This window comes from Peromyscus californicus, unplaced genomic scaffold (genome assembly GCF_007827085.1).
Source record: "Peromyscus californicus insignis strain IS unplaced genomic scaffold, ASM782708v3 Scaffold_7__1_contigs__length_154581171, whole genome shotgun sequence".
Classification (NCBI taxonomy): domain Eukaryota; kingdom Metazoa; phylum Chordata; class Mammalia; order Rodentia; family Cricetidae; genus Peromyscus; species Peromyscus californicus.
Genome location: NW_026294595.1, coordinates 27,141,748 through 27,168,470, shown reverse-complemented (window position 1 = coordinate 27,168,470; position 26,723 = coordinate 27,141,748). Strand labels below are relative to the sequence as shown.

At 38.6% G+C, this 26,723-nt stretch overlaps 1 protein-coding gene across 5 annotated transcripts in view; it reads right to left on the bottom strand.

The window, feature by feature from the left end:
- Positions 1-26,723, bottom strand: part of Mbd5 (methyl-CpG binding domain protein 5) — a 143,984-nt gene that overhangs the window by 17,592 nt on the left and 99,669 nt on the right. For 4 of the 5 annotated variants that reach the window (XM_052725937.1, XM_052725936.1, XM_052725935.1 and 1 more), the window contains 3 exons: positions 18,453-19,478; positions 16,779-16,987; positions 11,683-12,894 (listed from right to left, as the gene is read on the bottom strand). In XM_052725937.1, coding sequence (XP_052581897.1) covers positions 11,683-12,894; positions 16,779-16,987; positions 18,453-19,478 — 2,447 coding nt within the window. The remainder of the gene's footprint in view (positions 1-11,682; positions 12,895-16,778; positions 16,988-18,452; positions 19,479-26,723) is intronic. The other variant, XM_052725940.1, reaches the window with a different exon arrangement.

Below are 26,723 nucleotides of genomic sequence, written 5' to 3'. Positions count from 1 at the left end.
AATGTATTTGAAAGCTTGCTCCCTAGTTGGTAGAACTGTTTGGGAGGGATTAGGAGGCATGCCCTTGTTGGAGGAGGTGTGTCACTGTAGGCTTCAAAAGACTCTTTCGCCTCCCAGGGCTCTCTCTGCCTTGTGGATATGGATCAAGATGTGAGCTCTAAGCTATTCTTTTGCTCTGCCATCATGGACTCTAACCCCCTGAAACCATAAGCCAAATCAAATGCTTTCTTTTATAAGTTGCCTTGGTCATGGTGCTTTATCACAGTAATAGTAATTAATAGTGACAGTAGTAGTAACTAAGACAAGGACCAGCAAGTGGCATCGCATGAATTCTTCTGTCCTATAAAGGAAAATAACAGACTGAAGAGGCATCCCACAGAATGGGAAAAATTATTTGCTAGCTCTATATCTGACAGAGGATTAGTGTCTAGAATGTGCAAAGAACTAAAAAAAACAAAATACCAGAAAAACAAACAACTCAGTTAAAAAGTGGGTTATGGAACTGAACAGAGTTCTTAGAAGATGAAATAAAAATGATCAGAGAATTTTTTAATTGTTCATGATCCTTAACTGTCATGGAAAGGTGAATTAAAACTACTTTGAGATTTTATCTTACCCTAGTCAGAATGGCTAAGTTTAAGAAAATAAAGCCAACAAACGTTGGCAAGGATGTGGGAATGGGAACCTTCATTCATTCTTGTTGGGAGTACAAGCTGGTACAGCCACTGTGGAAATCTGTGTGGTAGTTCTTCAAAACAAACTAGAAATAGATTTCCTCTATGTCTCAACTATACCACTTTAACACAGTCCAAAAGAAGAATTCTAAGTGCTTGTGAGAAAACTTCAAGAAACCCAGACAAGAGTCTTGTGACCTCGGTTTCTTTAAAAACATGAAATTGTTCTTGGAATGTGTTTTCATGCCCCTCCCAGTGTAGCAGATAGGACCGAGCTGACTTCAGCTGTTGTTATTCATATTCCCCTATTGAAAAACATGTTTTTGTCATGTGTGGCTTGCCTTTGTGATTGTATGATTTCTCATGTGACTCCTTTTACCCCTCAGAGTATAAATTGTCCGGTGCTCTGAATAAAGTTGGCTAGTGCATGAGACTTTAGTCCCCCTCATTTATCAGCTCCATCCTCCTATGTCCCACCACCTTTAGAGTGATAAACATACCATGACTGGGCATGCAGATTCAAAAGAATCTACAACTACAGAGCCTCATGTTCCTCCACTTTTATAGCTGCTCTACTCACAATAGTTAGGACATGGAAGCAGTGTAGATGTCCATCATCTGATGAATGGATAATAAAAGTATGGTACTTGTACACAATGAAATTTTATTCAGTTGTAAAGAAAAAAGAAATCATGAGATTTGCAGGTCAATATAAGGAACTGGAAAATATTATACTGAGGAAGCTCAGACTCAGGAAGACAAATCTTGTATGTTTTCATTCATATGTGGATTTTAGCACTGAATATTTAGATTTGTGTGTTTAAACTGGAGTATAATCTAGGAAACTAGAAAATCTAAGATGATTAGTGGAAGGGGAAAGAAAGATTTTAAGGATGAGGGGGAGTGGAACACAGGTGACATGAAGAATCAAAGGTGAAAAATAGGGATGGAGGTTTAAATAGAGGAATGGGAGAGTAAAACAAAGTGTGTGTGTGGTGGGGGGGGGGTAGAAAATAGATAACCAACACTGAAGTTGTTTGAAAAAAACATGAAAAACTTATTATTAAACTAAGCTTCATATATACATATATTCATAGAAAGACATTTAATTGGGGTTACTCTACAAGCAGGATAATGCTCCTCCTAGAAGCCACAGATGGTCAAACAAAAAGCCCTTTGCCAAGTGTTGCATACTTCCTTTCCAGTTATTGGTCAGCGGTATCCTGGAGATTCCAAAAACAATATAAGATATTGCATGGTTCATGGATGCCCACCAAGAACTTGATGGCAAAAATCTATTGCTGAAGATAACGCATGTGTTGGTCACAGGATATGGAGAAATCAGGTTGGTATTAAACAGGAAGCTTCCTTTCTTGACTAGTTCATGTAGTACCAGAGGATGCTGTGTAGGCTTTGGTGGGGGTGAGGTGAGGGGAGTTATCTACAGTCAACAGTCTTACCTAGCTATGAATCCTATGAGATACAATGATCAGTGAGACAAGACTATCCACTACAACACTGGCATGAATATTATGGGGGCAACCACACACTTTCTGATAGGATTTAAGAAATGTTCCACAGAAGGAAACACATTTCTAGTACTGTACATCTATCTGCTCAAGAATCCTGGTCCAAGAGTGAATTTACTATTACTTTATTAAATGGACATGGTATCAAGCTACCCTCTAAATTTGTATGTCTCTCTCCATAGATCAGACTAAGGACAACGGATGGAGTACCAGTCATATCACAGATTTCATAACAGAAATGAGACATCTGTCTTCAAGCCTCCCATTCTATTGCTAACATGTCTTGGGGTTCTGGGTGATGAAGAATACTATGTGTAAAGTTAGAAGACCAAGGTTGGGATCTGCCTGAACAGTCTGTGACTCATGTTCTTAGCAATGCCTCTTCTCTGAGCTTCAGTTCTCTCCTCCATAAAGTGGAGATAAAGATTACATCTTGATTACTCAGAGATCTTAATGAACATGAACACAAATCTGCTTTACAAACACCAAAGTAGCCTTTCCCAAAATGCTGCTGATATATGTGATAATGTTTTAAGTAGAACATTATAAAATCTTTCAATATGTTAACCATTACGTATTTGTATAAATTCATATTTAAAAATAACTCACGTAGGATATTTGAAGAATGAAGTTATTTAAATTGTGAAAGTGGCATAAAGCTTAGTATATGAATGCACGACTAGTATTTGTTGATAGAATCAATCAATCAATACATAAAAGAAAGAAAAATAGTAAATGACCAATAGTACAAGTGCTAAGCAGTGCTAGTTAAACTCTGGCAAACACAGATTTGAAGTAATACATAAATATGAAGCATTTATTAGCTATTATAAAATTATTAAATAGAAACATTGAAGATAACAGTAAATACTTAAAAAGAACATCTTTAAAGTGAAAAATCCTACTAACTTTAGAGTAATATTATTTCAGTACTTTTGAGATGACAGAAATTAGTGATAAATAATAACTTCGGTATTAAAGTTGATTTATTTGTGATAAGAAGGATGAAGATAATTTCCCAGCCGTAGAACTGATAAGAAAGCTCTTCATAAAGCCTGGCATTTTCAGTGTGCCAACCAGGGCCCCCATCCCCCCAATCATCATCTTATCCATGTTATTCTCATCAGCACTTTGGCAGCCACTTCTGGTCTACTGGGATTGAAGTATTTTTAAGTGTTACAGAATTACTAAGAAGCAAATCTATTCCAATGTGATATTAAGTATCTTATCAAGCCATGATACATCAACAGAATAAAAGTTTGGGGCAATCTTGAATTTCTAGGAAAATGTGTCACAGAAGCATGGATTTGATTCACCTTAGATTTTAGATTCCATTTGCTGCTGTCTAGATGAAAGTTGCATTAAAGTTTGGGAACTGGCATCTACATTGATCTTAGTTATCAGACTGAAGAGGGATAAACTTCTGAGTCTGGTTCAGTCTTGCTTATGGGGAACAAAAGGTCACTACAGTGAAGTTTATAGTCTTACCCACCTTTTCACTCAGTCTGGTATTTTTCTTGATATTCATATCTTTGGGCTGATCTAGTTCTTCATTCTTACTATCTTTCAAATTTGGATTAGGGACCGACTTTGTTGGCCTGGATTTATCTTTCTTATTACCTCCAAACACGACTCTGCTTCATTTCTAAGAAGATTCTTGTGCCAACAGAGTATTGTTTACCTTTGTCATAATGCTAGCCAAAATGTAACTCCATAACTGTGGCTATCTAGGAAAAGATTCATTTCCAACACTGGTTAGGAAGACAGAGTAGGAAGTGTGAACATACATGGAACATTTGGGATACAGAATCACAGTACTAAGACTACAACTTAGCTATCACCTGTCATCAAGTACACAAACACCATTCTTTAAAATAAATTAAGGAAGGCACACCTCCCAAAGAGGGTTCCCAGGTGCAATCTTTTAAGTTCATAACCCTGGAGCATAAATACAGCCAGTTTTTCATTATGCACCACATTCTCAAAAGCCTGTGCATGTGACAATGCTGAGCCGAAAAACAGAAACCATGCTGCCTCCAAATGAGTAAGTTTTAATAAGGATGAAGTTGACAGCTTTAGTCAATCAACCAGAGAGCCATCTTTACACTATCCCTGCAAAGACAACCATGTAGACCAAGTTACAGTGTCAATGCAGGAAGGGAGCTCCTGTGCACTGATGCTATCTGTAGAAGTTTCCTGGTTATTTAACAAGTGCCTCTCTACTTGTCCTACCATGAGTGTTTCCTGGAAAAGAAACATTTTTGTGTCACTCTGGTGATGTCTTTAAAGTTCAGAATATACATAGAAGTGCAATGAAATATGAAGAACAAAGGGATAGCATCGAAAACAGTGAAAAGATTTATTCATAATAAATAAGAATTTTATGTTTTGATTATTACTGAGTAGCAACCTTTTAATGCTAGTTCATAAATGATCAAAAGTGGCAGGTGGCACCTATTTATCTAAAAGAGTATTAACTATAGGCCATACAAAGAACAAAACCAAAACCATACAGAAAACAAATGACCCAATCCAAAAAATGAACTAATATATCTGAACAGAGACTTTTCAAAAGAAATATAGATGGCTAATATATAAATTAACAAGTGTTTGACACCATTAGACAAAGGAAATGCAAATTAAATCCACTTGGGGTTTCTGTCTCACTCAAGAGAGAATGGCTATCATCAAGAAATGACAAATATTCTCAAGGATGTAGAGAAAGAGAAACCTTTATGGGGTGAAAGTGCCAACTGGTACACCCACTATAGAAAACAGTATAGTGGTTCTTCCAAAGGCTAGAAATAGAGCTATCATCTGACCCAGCCATTCCACTCCTGGATGTATATTCAAGGGAATCTATATTCTATTAAAGAGATACTTTCTCATCCATGTTCATTATTGCTCTATTCACAAAATAACCTGGAAGCCAGATTAGCCTAGATGTTTATCAACTGACAAATGGATATTGAAAACATGGTACATATGCACAATGGAATTTTATTTAGCTGGAAAGAAAAATACAATTAAGAAATCTGCATGTAAGTGGCTGGAACTTGAAAAAATTATGCTGAGTAAGGCCCAGAAAAACAAATGTCATATGTTCTTCATTTTTGAATCCTAGCTTTCCAATCTCCAAATATGCATGTTCAACTTGGAGTTACTGTAGAAGCCAAGCTATTGGGATGGGCTTGTATCAGGGAGGGGGATAGTAGAACATAAGAAATACAGAAATAGAAGGGGAATGCTGAGAATGGAAAAGTTTAAGCAGGGAGGTGACAGGGAGTGGGTAGAGGAGATGATGGGACAGAGGGAAAGGTCAATCAAAATGAAAGATGTTTGAAAAAATCATATTCAAGTGAACTGGTAACCAAACTAAAGAAAACAGACTTTATACGGTAGATGTTGGGGCTGAGATGGCTCAGTGGTCAAGGCCATTTGCTGCACTTGCAGATAACCTGTGTTCAATCTCCAACTGTCCACATGGTGGCTCAAAACCATCTAGAACTCTATTTCCAAGAAATACAATGTCTTCTTTTGACCTCCATGGGCACCATGTACTCATGTGGTACAGATATATGCACACGGGCAAAAAACATCAATAAACATAAAAATAAAAATCTTAAAAAAATTTGAGCTTTTTGCTCCTCCAGACCCAATGTTCCAAGACTCATCCCCAGCTCTGTAGCAGAAAACTTGATGTAGTCTCCCTTTCCTCTCTGATCCCATCCCCAGTGCATCACAAATATCCTCTCCTTAAACCTTCCTCCCCGTCCTTATCCCATGATCCAAGCCTCCACAACACCAGCAGGCACTTCCTGGGAACACAGCTGTCTAGCAGGTCATGGAAAAAGGTAAGCCACCCGAAGTCCTTCACCACTCCCTCTTCCCTTCCAAATCTAATCTCCTAGTCTCATCCCTAGCTCTGCAACAGAACATCTGCTGCAGCCTCCCTTCATCCACTTCCTACAATTGCTAGGGATTCTACAGACAGTCACTCCTCTCCTCTCCAAAGCTCTGCAGCTGAACACCCGTGGCAGCCTTTCCTACCCACCCTGTTTCCAACTCCTGTGCATCCCATAGATCTTCACTTCTAATCTCCCTCCCGGACTCTACTTTGTCCCAGCTCACAACCCCAGCAGGCACCCCCCTGCTAACTTAAAGGCTGCTCCTGCCAGGGCAACAAGTAGGAGGCAAGCAGATACACACTCCTACTTCTGTTTCCGCAGATTCAATGAATCCAGTCTCCTCCTCAGCTCTGAAGCTGGAAATCTGCTGCGATCTCCCTTTCCTCTGTGAACCTATCTCCAATGGGTCACAAAGATTTTCTCCTCCAACCTTCCATTCCCCAACTCATCCCAGTATCCCAGTCTCCAACACCATCAGACATACACTGGGAACACACCAGCTGAACATGCCAGGGAAACAAGTCTACCGAAAACTTCCTACCAGGCAACACACAGCCAGAACAATCTCCCAAAGTCCAGCGAGGAAGCAGAAACTAAGGAACAAAACACTCACCTAACAGAGACAAAACCAGGTCTATAATCATCCCACTCCCAGAAAGCCTAGATTAAAGCTGCATATCAACAACAGGAAGTTTATAAACTCATGGAAACTGAACAACTTTCTACTGAATGAAAAATGTGTCAAGAGAGAAATAAAAAAATTAAAGACTTTCTAGAATTCAATGAAAATGAATGCACCACACACCCAAACTTAGGGGGCACAATAAAAGTGGTGCTAAGAGGCAAGTTCATAGGATTAAGTGCCTAAAAAAACCCAAAAACCAAAAAACATAAAAAAACTGGAGAGATCTCATACTAGCAACTTTAATAGCACATACACCTGATATGTCTACAACAAAAAGAAGAAATCACACCCAAAAGGATTAGAAATAATCAGCAAGAAATAATCAAACTCAGGGCAGAAATCAATAAGATAAAAACAAAGAGAACAATACCAAGAATCAATGAAACAATGAGTTGGTTCTTTGGGAAAATCAGTAAGATCAACAGACTCTTATCCAAATTAACTAAAAGGAGAGAGAATATCCAAATTAACATAATCAGAAATGAAAAGGGGGACATAACAACAGACACTGAGGAAATCCAAAGATTCATAAGGACATACTTTAAAAACCTGTACCACCCCGCCCCAAATTGCGAAGTCTAAAAGAAATGGATAATTTTCTCAATAGGTATCACTTACTAAAGTTAAATCAAGATCAGATAAACAATTTAAATAGACCTATAACCCCTAAGGAAATAGAAGCAGTCATTAAAAGTCTCCCAACCAAGAAAAGCCCAGGGCCAGATGGTTTTAGTACAGAATTCTACCAGACTTTGAAATAAGAGTTAACACCAATACTCCTAAAATTATTTCACAAAATAGAAACATAAGGAACATTACCAAATTTATTTTATGAGGCCACAGTTACCCTGATATCCAAACAAAGACATAACAAAGAAAGATAATTACAGATCAATTTTCCTTAAGAACATAGATATAAAAATATTCAGTAAAATACATGCAAACCGAATCCAAGGACACATCAAAAAGATCATTCACCATGATCAAGTAGGCTTCATCCCAGAGATGCAGGGATGATTTAATATATGAAAACCAAAAAATGTAATCCACTATATAAGCAAACTAAAAGAAAAAAAAGATCATCTCATTAGATGCAGAAAAGGCCTTTGACAAAATCCAACACCCCTTCCTGTAAAAGTCCTGGAGAGATTAGGGATAAAAGGGACATACCCAAACATAATAAATGCAGTTTACAGCAAGCCCATAGCTAACATCAGTTTAAATGGATAGAAACTCAAAGCAATTTCACTAAATTTAGGAGCAATACAAGGTTGTTCACTCTCTCCATACCCACTCAATATAGTACATGAAGTCTTAGCTAGAGAGATAAGACAACTAAAGGAGATCAAGGGGATACAAATTGGAAAGGAAGAAGTCAAAGCATCATTATTTGCAGATGATATGAGAGAATACATCAGTGACCCTAAAAATTCCATCACGGAAACCCCTACAGCTGATAAACACTTTCAGCGAAGTACCTGGATACAAAATTAATTCACAAAAATCAGTAGCCTTTCTATACACAAATGACAAATGGTCTGAGAAAGAAATCAGGAAGACAACACCCTTCACAGTAGCCACAAATAATATATAGTTATCTTGGGGTAACTCTAACCAAGCAAGTGAAAGACATGTATGATAAAACTTTAAGGATTTAAAGAAAGAAATTGAAGAAGATATCAGAAGATGGAAAGATCTCCCATGCTCATGGATTGGTAGGACTAATATAGTAAAAAATGGCCATCCTACCAAAGCAACCTACAGATTCAAGGCAATCCCCATCAAATCTCTAACATAATTCTTCATATGTCTTGAAAGGAGAACTCTCAGCTTTATATGTAAACAACAACAATAACAACAACAACAACAACAACCAACCCAGGATAGCTAAAACAATCGACCAATAAAAGAACTGTGGGAGATCTCACCATTCCTGATCTGAATTATACTACAAAGCTATAATGATATAAACAGCCAGTATTAAAAATACTTTTCATGTATCTTGATAACAAAAGTTTTTGTTTGTTTTGTTTTGTTCTTTTTTTTTTGAGGGGAATTTTTTTAAGACAGGGTTTCACCGTGTTGTGTAGCCCTGGCCGTCCTGGATCTCTGTAGATCAGGCTGACCTCAAACTCACACTGCCTCCCTCTGCCTCCTGAGTGCTGGGATTAAGGGTGTGCAGCACCACTGCCCAAATGGTTTTAGACAGAACCTGTACTGGCCATCTTCTTTAATCGGGCAAGACTTCCAGTGGAGGAATTAATACACCAACTCAGCTATAAAACCTTCTACCTACAATTTGTCCTGCCTACAAAGATGTGCTGGGCTAATGGTGGTAAAGAAATTGTGAGAGTGGCCAATCAGTGACTGATCCAGCTTGAGACTCATACCATGAGAGGGAGCTCAACTCCGATGGCCAGAACCCAGAGGCGTGTTAGCCCTGAGACCTAGGATAGAACCAAACACGACTGGGGCAGGGGTGGGGAGGGTCAATGCAATGATTCCCAATGATATTCTGCTATATTCATAGATTGGCACCTAGCTCAACTTTCATCAGAGAGGCTTCTGATGAAACTGATGGGAACAGATGCATAGCCAAACATCAGGTGTATTTTGGGGAATCCTGCAGAAGAAGGGGAAGAAGGATTGTAGGAGCCAGAGAGGTCAAGGGTAGTACAAGAAAACACACAGGATCAACTAAACTGGGCTCACAGGGGCTCATAGAGACTGAAGCAACAACCAGGAGCCTGCATGGGACTGACCCAGGCCCTCTGCATGTATGTTACAGTTTTGCAGCTTGGTTTTCTTCTGAAACTCCTAACAGTGGGAACAGGGGCTGTCTCTGAGTCTGTTGCCTGCTTTTGGGACCCTTTCTTCCTACTGGATTGCCTTGACCAGCCTTAATAGGAGAGGAGGTGCCTAGTCTTACTGCAACTTGATATACCATAGCTGGTTGGTATCCATGGGAGGCCTGTTCTTTTTTGAAGAGAAATGGAGTAGTAGTAGATTGGGGTGGGGGTTTGGGGAAGAGGGGCTGGGAGGAGAGGAGGGAGGGAAAAATTTGGTCTGAATGTAAAATAAGTAAATTTTAAAAAAGAAAAAAACCATGTTCAAACACATATGAATCAGGAGATTCAGTCTGCTGTCTAATGCAAAACGTGTTAAAGGAAGATGATTTTGGGCTTGAGGAGATGACTTTGCAGGTAAAATGCTTGTTTCCCACATATGAAAACTTGAGTTTGGATCTCCACATGAAAGCCAGGCAGGTGTGGTGGCCCACTTATAACTCCAGCGGAAACAGGGGACTGTGCCAGACTAGTTGAAACAAAGGAGCCAGGTTCAGTGAGAGACCCTGCCTCAAAATGTACAGTAAATAGAGATTGAGGTTGATTGACATCAACCTGGGACCTCCAGGATCTCCCCAGGCACACATATACATGTGCATATGCACCCATATATTGTGCCTATGTGATTGTAAACACACATGCATACCGTTCAGACTTATATACACAACAATGCATGCCTTTATCTTGTGAGGGTATACAATGGCATCTAGATGCAGACCAGGGCAAGAACAATGTTTGGGGAGGGTGGTAATCTTTCTTTAGGTATATATTTTTACAAAATGGCACCTGAACAACCTTGGTTCATTCGCACAGAAACTGTAAAGCAGTTTAATGACTCTGTCTTGTATTTAGAGTGGTTCTACTTATAAGAGCCCACTTTTGCTGTTTCTAATTACTTCTTGAACAAATTGTCAAAAATATTTAGCTTTATCAACCTAACAGATGCTTGGCTGGCCTCAGAGAGGATCAAGAATAAAATGTTTTGTGAGTAACAATATGGAATTCATTATCTTATCAAAAGTAGAAACACCAGGCCCAAAGTGTATCGTGACAAGTGTATGGTAGGCACTGTAAGCATGGGTTTGAGAACCTCCTGTCCCCTTGACAAAAGACAGTCCTTTTATTGTGCAGGCAAAAATGCTCTTGGTTTCCTGCCATTAAATCTAAGTGCCAGCTTAAGTCTGAGCAAAGCTGAAATTGCTTTGCACAATACCCTCTTTAAGAGAACAACGTATACCTGTAAGAGTGATTTTTTTTTATTAGCTAAGAGGACAAGAAATTCTGTTTCTTCATATGAGGGAATTGGGCATGATTTCTCCTTCTGGTTCAGAAAAAAAGTTTCTATTTACTTCAAACATTCTGCATGTTTCTTGCAGCCAATTGTACTAATTGTAAGAGAGGGCAGACACCCCTACTGATTTCTTCTAAGTCAGATGGTAGTTCATGGGTATATTTTCATTTAATTTATATGGTCAAGTTGTGCTAAGTAGACACAGACTACTGATGTAAACATTTCCACATGTTAGAAAGACCCAGAACTTCCTCTGAATTCAGATGTTACCAGCTGCTTTCTGTAATGGTTTTAACTTCACCCAGATTCTACCAATGCCCCACCTCTGGATGTCACAGGTTAGCACGTAGAGGAAAGCTGTCTGTTGGCATACCTTGCTCCATGGGAGCAGCCCTTCCTCGGCCATATTTTCCCAGTCATTGTCACTTGCCTTCCTCTACTGAATAAAGAACTATGTAAACACAGAGAAGGCAGATGGAGCTAACAGGACTCTAGAAGTCTTGTTGAGGGTTAGGGGCACCCTGAGCCTAGTGGCTCTGTAAGGTTTTCATGACTCACCCCTTGTCAACATGACATTGGTGACTATAACCATCCCCTCTTCATTTTATGCTCCCGAAGCTTGTGAGACCTCAATGAGTCATGAAGAATCTTAAAATCAAATCCAAAGAATCCAAAGTGATGATAACAAAACAGAATAATTGATATTTGAACAGAGGTTAATATTTGACAATGGATAAAGATTGGTATACCTTCCCTTCCTCGGGGCTTTGTTGGCATGAATTGTGAACGTCGTCTTCTCTTAGGAATTTTCCAGGCCAGGAAGTCAGTCCTTTGATTTGGCCCCAGACCAAGTCACCAACGTTGAACGTCCTTGGTCTATAGTGTATCAACTCATGTGAAGAGGGGGAGTCCGGATTCCTTAGGTCATCTTCACTACTAATGCTTTTAGCATCTGAGGGACTAGGCACACACCCATTAATGCTTTTGGCATTAAAGTCTCCATTGTAATGGATGTAGTCTTTGACCAGAGAACTTTCCAAACTATTCGAAGAACCTGGAGACTGCCCCTCTAGGACTAGGTCTTGTTTTGCAGTGCCTAGCAGCTCTCCAAAGCCCCGACTCTGACGAGGTCTGTTTCCATTAATGTGTGTGCATCTTTCCACAGTGTTCTCTAGTCTCTCCTTAAAACTCATCATAGTTCTTTTGTAGTTATTATACCTGAAATTTTCCTCCAGAATTTTATCCCCTTGACAATTTCTTGGTGGTAACAGTATTGGGTGCTGTTCCCCAGGTAGAAATGGCAGTGTAGAGACATTGTTGGGCCTTTCATGACAAGGACTACTGTGGATATGGCCTGGATGATCTAAAAATTCCTCATATTTCCACCTGTTCCGTTCCCCTCTGGGACTCTGCTCCCCATCCCACTGTTTTCTGGATGTGTGGCAACTTGCTGACTTGAAATACTCCAACCCATCTCCTTCGCTGGAGTTCTTCCCATGGTCTATGCTCTTGGGCAGCCGGGCTCCTCTTGCGTTCCTCAGCCTGCCATCATGGTCCATTCCTCCCACGCTCCGCCCATGAATGACTGCGCTCACAGCGCTGGACAAGTTCAACGGGTCACCAATAGAGGCAGTGAAGGCACTCATGGCACTCAGAGCCGGAACAGGGCTGATCTGAGTTGTACTGTTGACAGCAGTTGTGATGACAACCTGCATTCCTTTGCTGGCCGCATCGACAACTGCTTTGTAAATGGCATCTACAGAGGCATCGCCTTGGCTACCCATAACGAGGCCATCTTTCACTGGCTGACCAAGGGATGGGTCAATCCTTGGCTGCAGCTCACAAGGTGTATCTTGGAAATGTGGAAGTGCAGGGTTTGGGTTCTCAGGAAGTGCTGTGAGGCCCGGTGGCTGAGTGTTTATTCTTTTATTCAGAAGAGCTGCATCTCCTTGCATCCTCACCTTAAATAGGTAGGAAATAGGGTGAAAAGGAGGGAGAGAGGGAGAGAGGGAGGGAGGGAGAGAAAGAGAGAGAGAGGAGAAAAATTTAAAGCTCTTAAAGAAGAAGATCATAATTCCAAGAGTCACCAAAAGACGAACAACTGACAGGAAAGTACAAAGGACAAGAATCAAACTGAAAGGGAAAATCATTCTTTAAAGAAACCTTACACGTCCATTATATTTTATATTTGGGTAATTGCTTTAGCTGAAATAATTCGACAGATATCTTTTTAAACTTATCATTGCCAAACATTTCCTAGAAAAACTACACTTGAGGAAGCTGGACACAAGGTGTTCCTAGGTGACGACACTGCTTGCCCAATGGTCTTACACATGTGTAGAGGTCAGAGAACAGTTTTTTTGGGTGGAGGGGCTGTTTCCTTTCAACTTTATGTGGTTCTGGGGTTGAATTCAGGTTGTCAGGCCTATGAGACAAAAGCCTTTATCTTCTCTAAGCCATCTCGCCAGCTACACATGATACTTCTTGAAGTCTTCAGATGGGGTCGTGATTCCTGCTCCTCAGCCTTATCCAGCATGAGGTACATCCTCATGCTGCCAAAAAGGACACTGTCTATAGTGATTCTTAAACAGGAAGAGGTCAGGGGAGGGGATTTCTGTACAGGAAGCATTACTGCAGTTTGAAAATTCCCTGTGGCTTTTCTAAATTCACTAACACCACATAAGAATTAGTGCTACAGCCCTTAGGTCCCTCGGTCCTGCAACTGTAATTTCTGCTCAGTCCTGGCCCAGTGACTACTCCCTTCTGGTCTCTGCCTACTTCCTTACTAAACCAGCACCTAGGACTCAACGGCTCATAGGCCACTCTTTTGCTACTACCCCGTCTATACTTGCCAGATAAAACCTAAATCTTGGATCTTTTTTTTTTTTTTTTTTTTTTTTTTTTTTTTTTGGGTTTTTCGAGACAGGGTCTCTCTGTGTAGCTTTGCGCCTTTCCTGGAACTCACTTGGCAGTCCAGGCTGGCCTCGAACTCACAGAGATCCACCTGCCTCTGCCTCCCGAGTGCTGGGATTAAAGGCGTGAGCCACCACCGCCTGGCAATCTTGGATCATTTTAACTACTGGTTTTTGTCTATATTCACAGGAAGGTGAAGTATTTTATGAATAGGAATTTATGGTTTCCAACCTGCACGATGGCCTCTTGCTTCTCCTTCAATCCTATGATCTTCCAGTCAGATACCATTTTCTCCACAACTCCACAAACCTTCTATCTCTTCACACTAAGTGCCATCTCATCTCACACCCTATTCTCAGTGGATGGCCCTACTTACCGGAGAGAAAATGAATACACTCTGGTATTCACTGATCCTTAACAGCACATATCTCCCAGCGTTACGCCTCTCTTAGATCTTGTCCAGTTTTCCATCTGCTCTATGGAGGGAAGCTCTCCACTTCTCAGGGATCTTGCTTTCTTCTCTTCATGTTTACTTTCATATACTTTTTTTTGGATCTTCCTTTTAGCATATAATATTATGTGCATACCTCCCCATGTAGAAGGTGAGTGCTCAACCCGATGTTCCCTTGGAGCACTACTCCAGGTCTCTTGCTCCTCACAGTTTGCTTTTTGAAGCAATGACTCATTTGGTAATTCTCAATGTCCCATTCATCATTCTAACCATTGCAAACTGACTCTGCTTCCACCATGCCCCCCCTAAACTGCATTCTGCTGAGATGCTCTCGTGTCTAATGAACTGACTTCAGGCTTTAGCTTGTTTTCTTGGTGATATAGGTAGGCACATATGCCGTTACGAATTAATTTACTACATATATGTGAGTATTTCATTGTTGGTGAAGAGGTATTCATCACCACTCTCTACCCAGCCCAACACTTCTTTATCCTACGCTAATCTTAATTCCTTTCTCAGAGGAAACCAGTGCTGCAGAGCATCCTGGTTAACACTTAAAAATATTAAAGCATGCAGGTCAATACGTAGTTTCTCTTCTTCCTTCCTTCCTTCCTACCCTTTCAACATATATAGAAACGTACTGTGCCACTCTTCTGCCAATACTAGTGTTAGAATTTTATCTTCTTGCAGGACTCTGCATATTGGATTAAATAAGTCTACCTAATCATTTAAGCTTTTATTGATGGGCATTATGTAACATAGTTATTTTCTGACTGATGAATAGCTATGTGGCTTTTAATTTCTGATTCCACGTTATAATCAATGTTTTATTAGGTGCTCCTCTGTTCACATTTGAAGATTTTTCTTACATCAACACATATGACTTGAACTTCTGGGCTAGTAGACATATATGTGTGTGTGTATATATATATATATATATATATAAATATATATATATATTTATATATATATATATACACAAATATGCTTCAAAACTTGATAAACTACCAAATTATCCTCCAAAGAAAATGAGCCAGTGTGGTGGTACTTTATTTGTGCTGAAATGTGGTATTTTATTTGTATGTTAATAAGTAAAGTTGCCTGGAGATCAGAGTTCATTTAGCCATAAAACAAAAATCAGGTGGTGGTAGCACACGCCCTTAATCCGATCACATGGCAGGCAGAGTCTCTGTGTGGTCAAGGACACAGCCAAGCTCGGTGACACGAACCTTTAATCCCAGTACCAACCATAGAGACCTGGAGGTCTATATAGACAGACAGTGATGAGGAAGTCATGTGGCTGGGCTTAGAGCCAATGAAAAGACAAAACAGAAAGGCAATAAAATCACAGGTTAGACAGGAGGAACCTCTCTCTGCAGAAGCTACTGCTGGTGGTAAGCTAAGGCTAGCCATGGCTATTGCTCTGATCTCTTTGGCTGTTACCTCTGTATTTGGCTCTGTGTTTCTTATTTAATAAGACCGTTTAAAAATTTGTCTAGAAGCCAGGCTGAATATGCAGCTCAGTGGTAGAGCATTTGTCCAGCATGTACAAGGCCTTAGGTGTGACCTCCATCACAAAAGAAAACACAGGCTAACAAAGCTCAGCCAGCATTCAGATGGACCGACAACGAAAGCGAGAATTTCTTCTGACCTTTGCCAGCAGAGGGTACCATCAAGCTGACATACACAGTAATGTACACAATTGTTTATTCTTTTCATGTTTATGAATAATTCATATTTCATTTTCTATGAATTGTCTATTTAGATTTATTCCCTATTTCCTTGTCAGTGATCCTTTTTTCTTCCTGATTTATAGGACATATTTTAATATGAGAAGTGTCAATTAGGTGGTATGAATTATGTGTATATTTCCTGACATTTGGTTCATCTCTAACTTTAGAATATCTTTGATCATATAGAAATTAAATTTTTTGTTTTGGTTACACATTTTTCTTTTGACCTACTGGTTTGATGTCTTGATTAAAAAGCTTTCCCTGTTTTATTATTTATAGTCTGTGATGGTGCATGCCTACAAGTCCAGCATGATGGAGTGTGAGAAGGAGGATGCAAATTCAAGACTGGCTAGCTTGTACTACATAGTGAGCCCTGTCCTTTTTTTTTTTTTTTTTTTTAAATCTTGTACATTTTAGTCTCACATTTATATAATACCACTTTTTCTTTATAATCTTTAATATATTAGGCATCTTTGTAGACATAGAGGACCACATGGCCTAAGCCAGGAAGATGGAGTGTTGTGAGAGCTACCAGGTTGTTCTTACAATTCCAAAAAGACTACTGCTTTATACAAAATAAAGTTATATTTAAACAAAAGCCTGGAATGTTTAGCAATCCTCATTATTAAGAAAGGACCATCAGTAGACTCTAAAGGGCATACAATCTACGTTTTCATTCCTCCTGCCTAATTATTTCAATAAAACCAGACATTGTTTTCAGCTAAAATCACATGTGGGAGGAAAGTACCTGGAAGTTCTGAAATAGACAAGCCATGGGGTTACTGTTAGCTGGGCAAGGGACTGCGGGCTGTCCTTGGAAGGCCTGGAGATTCTGGTGTCCCTGGAGAAGGTGCTGCTGTTGTTGACTCGGAGGAAACATTTGATTGCTGTTTAACAGCGATTGTAGATGACTCAGTTGATGGTTATTCAAAGAATTGTTTATTGATGATATATCACCTACAGTTTTGAAAAATATAAAGTATAAGTCAATGTGTTTCTTCAGAGATCTTATGGTTATTTTTGCACCTGAGAACTCCTGAAACACGAACTAAAAGCTGAACTTACGTGGGCAATTTGGTTATTTTTATCAGCCTCACTTATTCATAAATGTACCTTTAGCATTTAGTTTTATCTGCATGATTAGCCTTGTATTTTATACCACATAAAGACTACTTAGGCATTAATGTTAAGCTTCAGAGTTAAATGATTCCCTATGGCTATTAGTATTAAAACAACTACAATTAAAGGTTGAAAATTTTCCTTAGCAATCATAAGTAGTTAAAAAGGAGACAAAGAGTAGGTATGAGATTGTCTCATTTATAAAATTTCAGTTTTAAGTCACAATCATCAATAAATACCACCAAATAAAATTAGAGGCTTAGTTTAGAAATATGCATTTTGTTTTGCATTAAAATGTTAGCAGCTAAAATTAAAACTGCAGAGAAACCTAATAATACAAAAGAATTAATTCACTGCTCTAGTCGTCATAAAGATTTTAAAATCAGTGACATCCATGGATAGCATTAATAACTGGTTGTATTTATATTTAAAATTCAGAGTTGTTTTAAATTGTTGAAAATTTTGAGAACAGTTTTGTAACAAGACATATATGTCTACTATGATTTTTGAGTTATTTAACTATAACGATTTTAGGTCTCGACAGAACTAATTGTGCTGCATTATAAAAGTTTCTGTAAAATACAGCAATCGGAATAATGAGTTTTGTAGTGTATCAAGATGGTCTTGATACCATCATGTACACTTGCTTCTGTTTCCGGGTTTCATGGACACTTCCTGTACTTCCCCCTGTTGTTAAATGCACCCATCATTATAATACTTGACATTATTTTCAACTTTTTTTTGATAAGCTAATCTATGTGAAGGACTTTATTTTTATGGCACAAATATATACGTATAAAAACAATTCTGAGGAAATCTAGATTTATATAGAGGGATAGTTTCCTTCATCTTGGGAGAAACCTCAGCTTGGAGTATTTTGATGCCTGGCCTTTTTAGCTCAGCTTCTCAGGGGTCCCCTGGATCCTAGTGCAGCTGCTCATCCCAACCCTGTGATGCCACACCAAGTAAAACAGAAGTAAAGGTGCTTTACAAGATGCAGACTGCTCTTGGCTGAAGAGAATAGAGGGTCGGTTAGGTTTAGGTGGCATCAGAATTAGAAGATAAGAGAAAGCAGATTACAGTGGTATTTAGTAATGCTAGAATTGGAGAAAAGGAAAAAGCCATTTCATGTTTGTTTAGCTATAGTTTTGTGTGAGTGTTGTTATATTTAATTCCTTAAATAAGCTGTGACATAATAAAAACATTTTTAAAAATGGTGTGACAAAATGGAGTTTTAAAAAGGAGAAAAGAGAATTAGAAAAACGTTTCTTAAAAAAAAATTTGTGAAAAAAAATTAACTTACCAAGCAGACCTGTCCCCAGTAGAGGGTTAAGTAGCTGTGGCACCACAGAGTTACTGTTGAGTTTAGCTGGACCAGGTGGATTCCCAGCATTATTAGATATATTCAGCAATGTTTCTGCCATTGACACCACTGCTGTCCCACCAAGTGTTGAGACAGTCAGTGCTGCCACTGCTGATGATGTAGTGGTTGTGGTAGTGGTTGCCTGGGAGGAGGTTGCTATGGAAACCTCTGGATGATTAGCGGTGTTGGCCGATGCCGAGTTCAGGACACCTCCCAACAGCTGGGGATTCAAGGCCATTAATCCTGAGGCCCCAGTGACAGCTGGGAGGAGCAGGGGGTTAAAAGTAGTGTCACTGCCTGTAAAGCTCGGTAAAGGGTTTCCCAGGGGGCTGGTTAAAAGGGTCTCAGCTCGGCTGTTGTCTGACTGATTGCTTGGCAAACGGTCTGGTGGGGCTGTCATCTGTGTTAATAAGGGTAAAGGGGTATTTTGCTGTTGCAAAAGATCTGAGATGGTCAGATTGAGAGATGACAGGGGAAGCATGGCAGCTGCTTGGGCTTGGTTCTGGAGCAGGGCTGCTAAAAGCTGAAAGTGAACAGGCTGTAATACCTGCCCATCCATGTCACCGGAGAGAAAGGCTAAAGCAGCGTTTACATTCGGGTGGAGGAAACCTAAAGGGTGGAGGTTGATCTCAGACTTGCCTTCTCCTGCTGAAGGCTGGAGGATATTTAATAGATTCTGGTTTAGGAGATGCTGTTGATTCACTGGCAAAGAGATAGGTAGAGAACTGAGGAGGCTGGGGTTCAAGGGGTGTGGAAGATGGTTGTTTGCAGTGCTGTTGGATGGAAAATGAAGGGCATGCTCCTGGCCAACAAAAGGAAAATCACTCCCAATGGGCAGCTGACTCTGCAGTGGGTGTCCAGCTGCGGTGGTGACTATGACACCATCTTGGAGAACAGATGTTGTCTTTGTGATGGCAGGGTGGTTGCTGCCAGCTATAGCTATGGAGGATGGTAGGCTTGGACCACCTAAAATGAGAAAAAAGAAACACAGCCATTAGTTGTGGACAAGATGACACATAACATTTCCTAAGATACATTTCCATCTGTTCTACTGACTTCACTGTAAGTAGATTAGCTGTATCATAGATGATTTGACATCTGTTAATGGAACTTAACTCACTTTGAAAATAAGTGTACTGAAAAGTGTGCTGAAGAGCAAATAGGCTTCTGTTCATAGCTCCACAAAGTGAAGCTGGGCAAGGATGTTACATTATAGCTCATGCATTCAGTTTGGTACATAAAAGCTTCCATTTTTTTCAAAATCATACCTTTTCACTTAATGAAGGTGCTTGGTCTTATTTATAAGATACTACTTTCTTTTAATGAACAAAACAAATTCCCTTAAAACAAGGATGTACATGAAACATAAAGCAGATAATAAAAATTACCTATCTTAATACAAAAATATCAAATATTTTATTGTATAGCTTTCTGATTTTCCATACCAGCATATATATAATTATATATATATTCAGGTGTACACACGCACACACACACTCATTCTCTCTCTGTCACACACACAAAACCATGTATTTAAAAAAAAACAGAATTGTGCTATAAGTTTGTAACTTTTCATTTATCAATTTAGTGAATACTTTTCCCTTGTTCATTGATATATACTGAATCATTTTACTAGTTTCGAGTATTAGTATATGATAATTTAACCACCATATAATCATGAATGTTTTTGTTTTCAATTATTTTGCAATACTTTGAAAACAATTATTGACACTTCAATAAATATTATTATTAATGTATCTTTTCAGTTGCCTACTTTTTTTTTGTTTTTTAAAGACAGGCTCTCACTGTGTAGCCCTGCTTGACCTGGAACTCTTTATGTAGAGTTCCTTATGTGGCCTTGAACTCACATCACAGAGTCTCTGCCTCCGAAGTGCTGGGATTAAAGGTGTAAGCCACCACAATGGGCTGCACAATTATTTTCAAAGGATACATTATTGAACATGAAATTTCAGAGTCACATACCTTTACATATATATTGTCAAACTGTCCTCAAATGAAATAGATCAATACACATTCAATTTATATTCCTTTAAACTGTGTATAATAGTGCTTATCTCTCACCAACACACTATTATTGCTTTTAACAGTAAAAAAATTATTAATAACCTGTTATTCTGATAGTATATGAATGTTTCCAAAACTGTGCAATAGTAAAAATATGGTATTTTCTTGTTTTCATCAAAATGGAATAGTGCAATAATTTTTCTTTTTTATATACTTTTAGTTTTTTTTAAAACTATGTAGTATGTAAAATAACTACATTTATTAAGCTATGCTAAAGTTTAGCATTTATATTTTGATTTCCATCATCACATATAAACACAGTGGTGAGCATTTTCTCATATACCTTGCTACTGATGTGTGTGTGCGCGTGCGTGCGCGCACATGCACGCATGTGTTTGTGTGTATAATAGGTAATTAAACCTAAACCCTCAAACCCCAGAACTACACCACCAAGTTTTCTTATTTTCAGATAGGGTTTTCTCAAGTTGCCCAGATGGCCTCAAATTTATGATCCTCCTGCCTCAGTTTTGTGGATACTAGGATTCCAGGCACATATCGCCACACCCAGCTACCATAGATTTTCTCCTAAGGAAGTTTATTTCAAAGTGTTCATAGAAAAAATTTCCATCATGGTTATGATTGCGATGAGAATCAAAAAGAGGTTTTAAAAAAAAAGGCTTGTCAGTTGAACAGTCCATACAAATAAAAGGGATTTCGTTACTGTTATTCCTGACATCAGCAGGATGGTGGTGAGGCAGTATCAGTGTAACTCAAACCAGTACTACCAACACCACTTTCACAAAGCTGCTAGAACAATGGTTTCTGTTTTCCCATCTGTCATTGTCTGATTTTTTTAAAGCTCTCAGTGTTTTATTTAAAGGCTGAGATTAAAAAAGTTTTTGAACATATATAAATATTTATGAAATATTATCATGAAATAATGACATGTTCACAAAGATGAGGGTAAGAAGACATACAGAATGCTGAAGTAGGCACACGGTACACAACTCTTTAAATAATTCAGATTTTTTTCACAAAACAATCAACACCTTAAATATTTCATTGCTTCTTAAAATTGCCATTTCCATACATACAGTTCATCATTTGCATCTGGAAGGCATCTTTTAAATGAGCCAGTGAGTCTTATTTACTAGGAACCACTATCACTGTCAATTTTTCTACCTGCTAAATAATAATGACATACTTAAATGTGGAGCTCGCCGTTCTTCTGACCACATGCAGAGTATATTTTCAAAATATTTAGCATATATGTAGCAAGGCTTTGTAGATGATGGTGTTCCTTAGAGATTATTTTTTATTACTTTAATTTGCCACTGAGAAGCATCCATATTTATGATTCAAGGAAGTAGTCATTTGAGGATAACACTATTTTAAAAGCTCTCCATCTAAATATTCTTGAGAAATTATAATTAAAAGCACAGTCACTGTGGATTTTTTTTTTTTTAGCCTGCCAACAAGAAAGGATGAGTCTGCAAGCTTTATAAAGGCAAGATGTGGATCCAATACATATATAAAAATAATTATATATATTTTAATTTTCTCCAATTTCTAACAAGTAGACAAATTTCAGCAAACAGGTACATTCTGTTGGAGAATAGGGTTGAAAGAGTGGCACAAGTTTAAAAATCTTGCCGTTTTCCTTGCAGAAACTCAGTTTAGGCAAAGTGGTAAACGTGGAAATTTCCCACTCTTCCCCTCCCTCCTATGTATAATTACAAGGTAGGAATTTGTGAATGTTGAGATATGTATTAGCTAGGATAACAAGACTGCAACATGGTAAGGGCTGTCACAGCTATACAGACTACACAGGATGGGGACAGTTATATAACTGATGGTGTCTGAGAAAATGGCACAAATGAGAAAACTAAACATCTGATCAGGCGTCTGAGAGATGTAAAGAGGTAAAAAGTACTTCTAAGTAGAAGCAAAGTAATTTTTTAAAATACCGAAAGTCGGATGAAGGATAATGAGATTTGTGTTTCACAAGTACCAATATCTGAAATGTGTGTATGGCGTTTACATACCCCGACTCCCTCAGCCCACAGTTAAGCCCGCCAGTTTACAAAAGCAGTAAATACATCTGAATACATATTTTTAAACAATTAAAGACAAATATCATTTCTTATTTCTCTCTGTATCTCAAAGACGTAACAGTCATGTCACATGGTTGAATTCAAAAGGCATTCGTTGGTTTAATGAATCTGTTGAGATCCTAATATTTGCACTCACATCTATAAGGGAGGCAACGTAATGTAGACACGGAGGAGGTGAAAACTGACTTTCCAACTCATTGGTCCAGTGCCAGGAGGTAGGGGACACTACACAGGAGGTGGCTTGAGGATGACAAATTACTTGAGAAGGCTCCCAAGTTCCTCAGGAAGTTTAAAGTCACCTCACAGCAGGGGACTTCCACCTCAAGGACAGTCATTCATTAATGCACAGAGTCAAAGAGAACCCTGAATTTGCATGGATTTTTATATGGGAGGGCAATTTAAAGAATACTTATTTCTGAATCACTAACTGTAAACAGGCAATGTTTTGTGAATCCATTTCAGACTTATGCATAAAAACCTATATTCTGTTAAAGTATGTAAGGGAAGTGTTTGTTAAAGCAGGTTTTTTTCTTTTTAAAAAGATGAAAATTTAATTAAACATTATCAATAATCAAAAGGCATCTGGGAATTTGGAAGAAGTTAGCAATTTCCAGTCATTTAATTAATAAGGAAACATAAGATTACTTTGTGTCAACCACTATGAAGTGACAATTTCTTTTCCTGGTTGTGTTGTTTTTGAAGTAGGAGAAAGGGAAAGCCACTCAAGTGGTACCAGATCCCTAGCCTAGACCTGCAGAGGTAGGCAGGCAGTCTAGTGTGGTGAGGGAATGATTATGCTATCGTGCTCAGTGAGGACTGCACAATGATCTTATGCACAAACAACTCAGATTCTCCTGTACAGGGTGTGTATATACAAATAACATAAAAATTATTTATGACTAATTTATTTCTTAAGATGTTTCATTTGCTTTAGTTTTAGAATTGCTCCTACCTCTTCAGATTTACCTCATTGGACAAAAACATTCCTTGACAGAAGTTCACACTGTCAGAAGTTTACATTGTGACTGACTCTTGTATGACCGCCTCTGAAATATTAGTTACTACTGAAATATTATAACTACTGTTATCCACGTATGTGTCCAAAAAAAAAAAAAAAAAGAAAGAAAAAAGGCCCATACCAAGTAGATCAAAGAAGTGTTTAAAAAATGTCATTAACTTGGTTCATTTGACTCCAATTTTAAATAAGCATTATTTTGTGCTAAAAACCTTTCTAAACTGAAGTGGCCAAATACTACTTTTTATCCATGAAACTCAAGAGCTTAAGGAGTAAGTCTTATGAAAAATATTCCTCCACTGTTTCACCTTTATCATTTACTTTGCTAACTGTACTTTCATTGCATCCAGGGTCAGAAGTAATCCTTAATAAAAATAAATCCTTCCAGAGATAAAATATCATGGCCTAAGTGAGTTTAATAAATATAATTTACTTCCCAGTCCCATTGAAATACGAAAAAATGTCTTCTACGTTTAGAGGACTGATTTTTAATGATAATAACATAATAAGTTGAAAGATAACTTTTATGAGAAGTCTAGGTGTTCCAGTGAAGCTTTATGAATATTCTCAAGCTTCAGTAACAGCCACAGCAATGAGCATTTACAAAACCACATCAACTTCACCTTCCTGCTTTGGGTTCTAACGCAGACTCTTGACATTCTTAGACATTCCTGTCTAAGCAAGAGGAAGACAGGGGAAGGGACCTGTGGTGACTCTGTTTTTCACAAGGGAGAATGGGTCCCCAAAGAAAAGCACACTGAAGGTGGAGAAGGGGAAGGAAGCAACTGCAGGACCCCAGGAGAGGCTCTTGGCCTTTGAGGGCCAAGATGCTGGAGAAAAGAAAGGACAGTGTAAAGAGATGTGGCTTAAATCTCAGGATGTTAAGGAGATCAGTTTTTGGACGATGATGAAATGAAATCAGAGAAATAGAAAGATTGTGAGTGATTATATTGTTTCCTTTCTTTTGTGGTGCCGGGGATGGAACTTCAAGGATGCTATGCAGCACTTCTACCCCTAAGCTACACCCCCAGTCTGTTTCCTTTCTTAACACCCAGAACCTATTGGAATTACTTTAAAAACATTTGGAAAATGTCAGATTACTCAAGTAGCAAAGTTCATTTGTTTTTAGGTAAACAGGGCATTTGTGTGACAGCAGACTTGAAAAAGGTGGTTAAGTCTCTTGGTGGGGTTTGTTTTCTGACCATGCATGAGTGAGTTAAAATGCATCATTAGTTACCAACTAGAAGTTTCATTTCAATACAGTGCTGGATTTTTAATATAGTCAACTTTGTATCCTATTATATCCTGTTTTATCTGCAGCTATAAAATAATGCCTAGTTTCTCGTAGGTGCTCAATAAACACTGAATTACTTCATGAACATTCTAAAACTATTGTAACATGCCAATGAACTACAAAAATCAATTTATTATGCCCCAACTAGTATTTTCACAAGTAAAATACAAAATCTGGAAAATATTGTAGTGCAATTTTTGAAAACTGTTTCTAATAGCTTATAACATCAGTGCTAGGGGGTGCTACAAATCATTTCGGTGTGTCATGACTGTGGCTAAACATTTATGTGGAAGATGGAGTGAGGCTGAAAATACCAGTGTGTGCATAAAACTTTCACGTTATACATTGAAATGCTTAGTGGACTGCAATACCAGTTATCTAAAAACTTAACTGTGCATTTCTATAAGAGTAGATGACATGGAGGACAGTTTGCACGAGTGGGTTCTCTCCTTCCACCATGTCGGTCCTGGGGATCCAACTAAAACGGCCAGGCTTGGCAGAAAGCGCTTTGACCTGCTGAGCCATCTGGCAGGTGCCAGGGAGTTTCGTATTGTGGGGAGAAACTTCCAGGGCTGCTTGAGGATGAGGTCTCTGAGGGGTGGTCCACCGAGTGGTGTGAAGGGGCCGTTGTTAGACTAAGGTGTGAAAAGCGTTCCTGTGGAGTTGTGCTGCCTAGGAGCCCCACACCAAGTTACTGGAGGAATGTCCATACCTGTGCCCGTGGTATCTCCAGGGACCACTGCCAACCTCAGGAGTCTTTCATCAGCTCTTTTAGATTTCTATTTTTAGTTTCACTTCGAGTTTGTGAGTTTTTACTTTGAATTTCTAAGACGTCTAATAATAAAAAGTAATTTTTACTCTTTGCTTGGCTGGCACTGATACTGCTAAATTCCCAGAATGTAAGACCCTCGCAATTCTGAATTATTTAGTACTACATGAATGTGTAAATGAAATCTACTTTGATAGGGATGTATTTTAGCATTATTTTCATAAGTCAAGTTTTTGCAGGGTTGATACTGCTTCTTAGAATCTGGATTCTTTCTGAAACTACTTAAATGTTTTTGGACTAGATTTTAGTAAATAATAGCTTAGGTATCTCCTAGAGAACTGTAAGATTGACAGCTGTATAAGAGAGCTTAATATATTACAATGGAATAAATTTCTCCCAACTAGTATACTAGAACAATTTATTTCTTTAAAGGTACAAAATAGATCATTGAATCAGCAAACATCGTATCGCCCCGAGTTTCATTATCACTCTTGATTACATAGACTTAATCAATGTCTGAAGTAAAAACATATTTTAACTCCTTCTATATACAAGAAAACACTAAACCTGTAATATGTAAACAAAGCAAGTGGTGTAACCCTGGTATAAGGACCTTCTCAAGGACCGAGACAATGCCTATAGTAAAAACATCTTTCAACAAGAAAGGGTTCCTTCTGCAAAAATTTAACCAAGAAGATATTTTCAACCAGTTTGTCTGGCTGAATAACAAGAACACAGAGCACTTTAAACTTGCAAGTCACGTGCATCATAAGTGGAAGAAAATACTGGCTTTGAAGAACCTAGTTTGAAATGCATTTAACAGAAACTAGCTCAAGTTAAGTTACAACTGTCCCAGTGCCCCCGCTGCCTTCTTCAGGCTGACAAATGTCCCACACCTGTCTCTTCAACACTATCTTCTCTACCTGTCTGCACTTGTTATCTCCTCTGCAAAGTGCAGGGTGTAGCTCCCCTTTGCTTTGTATACTGGTGTGTT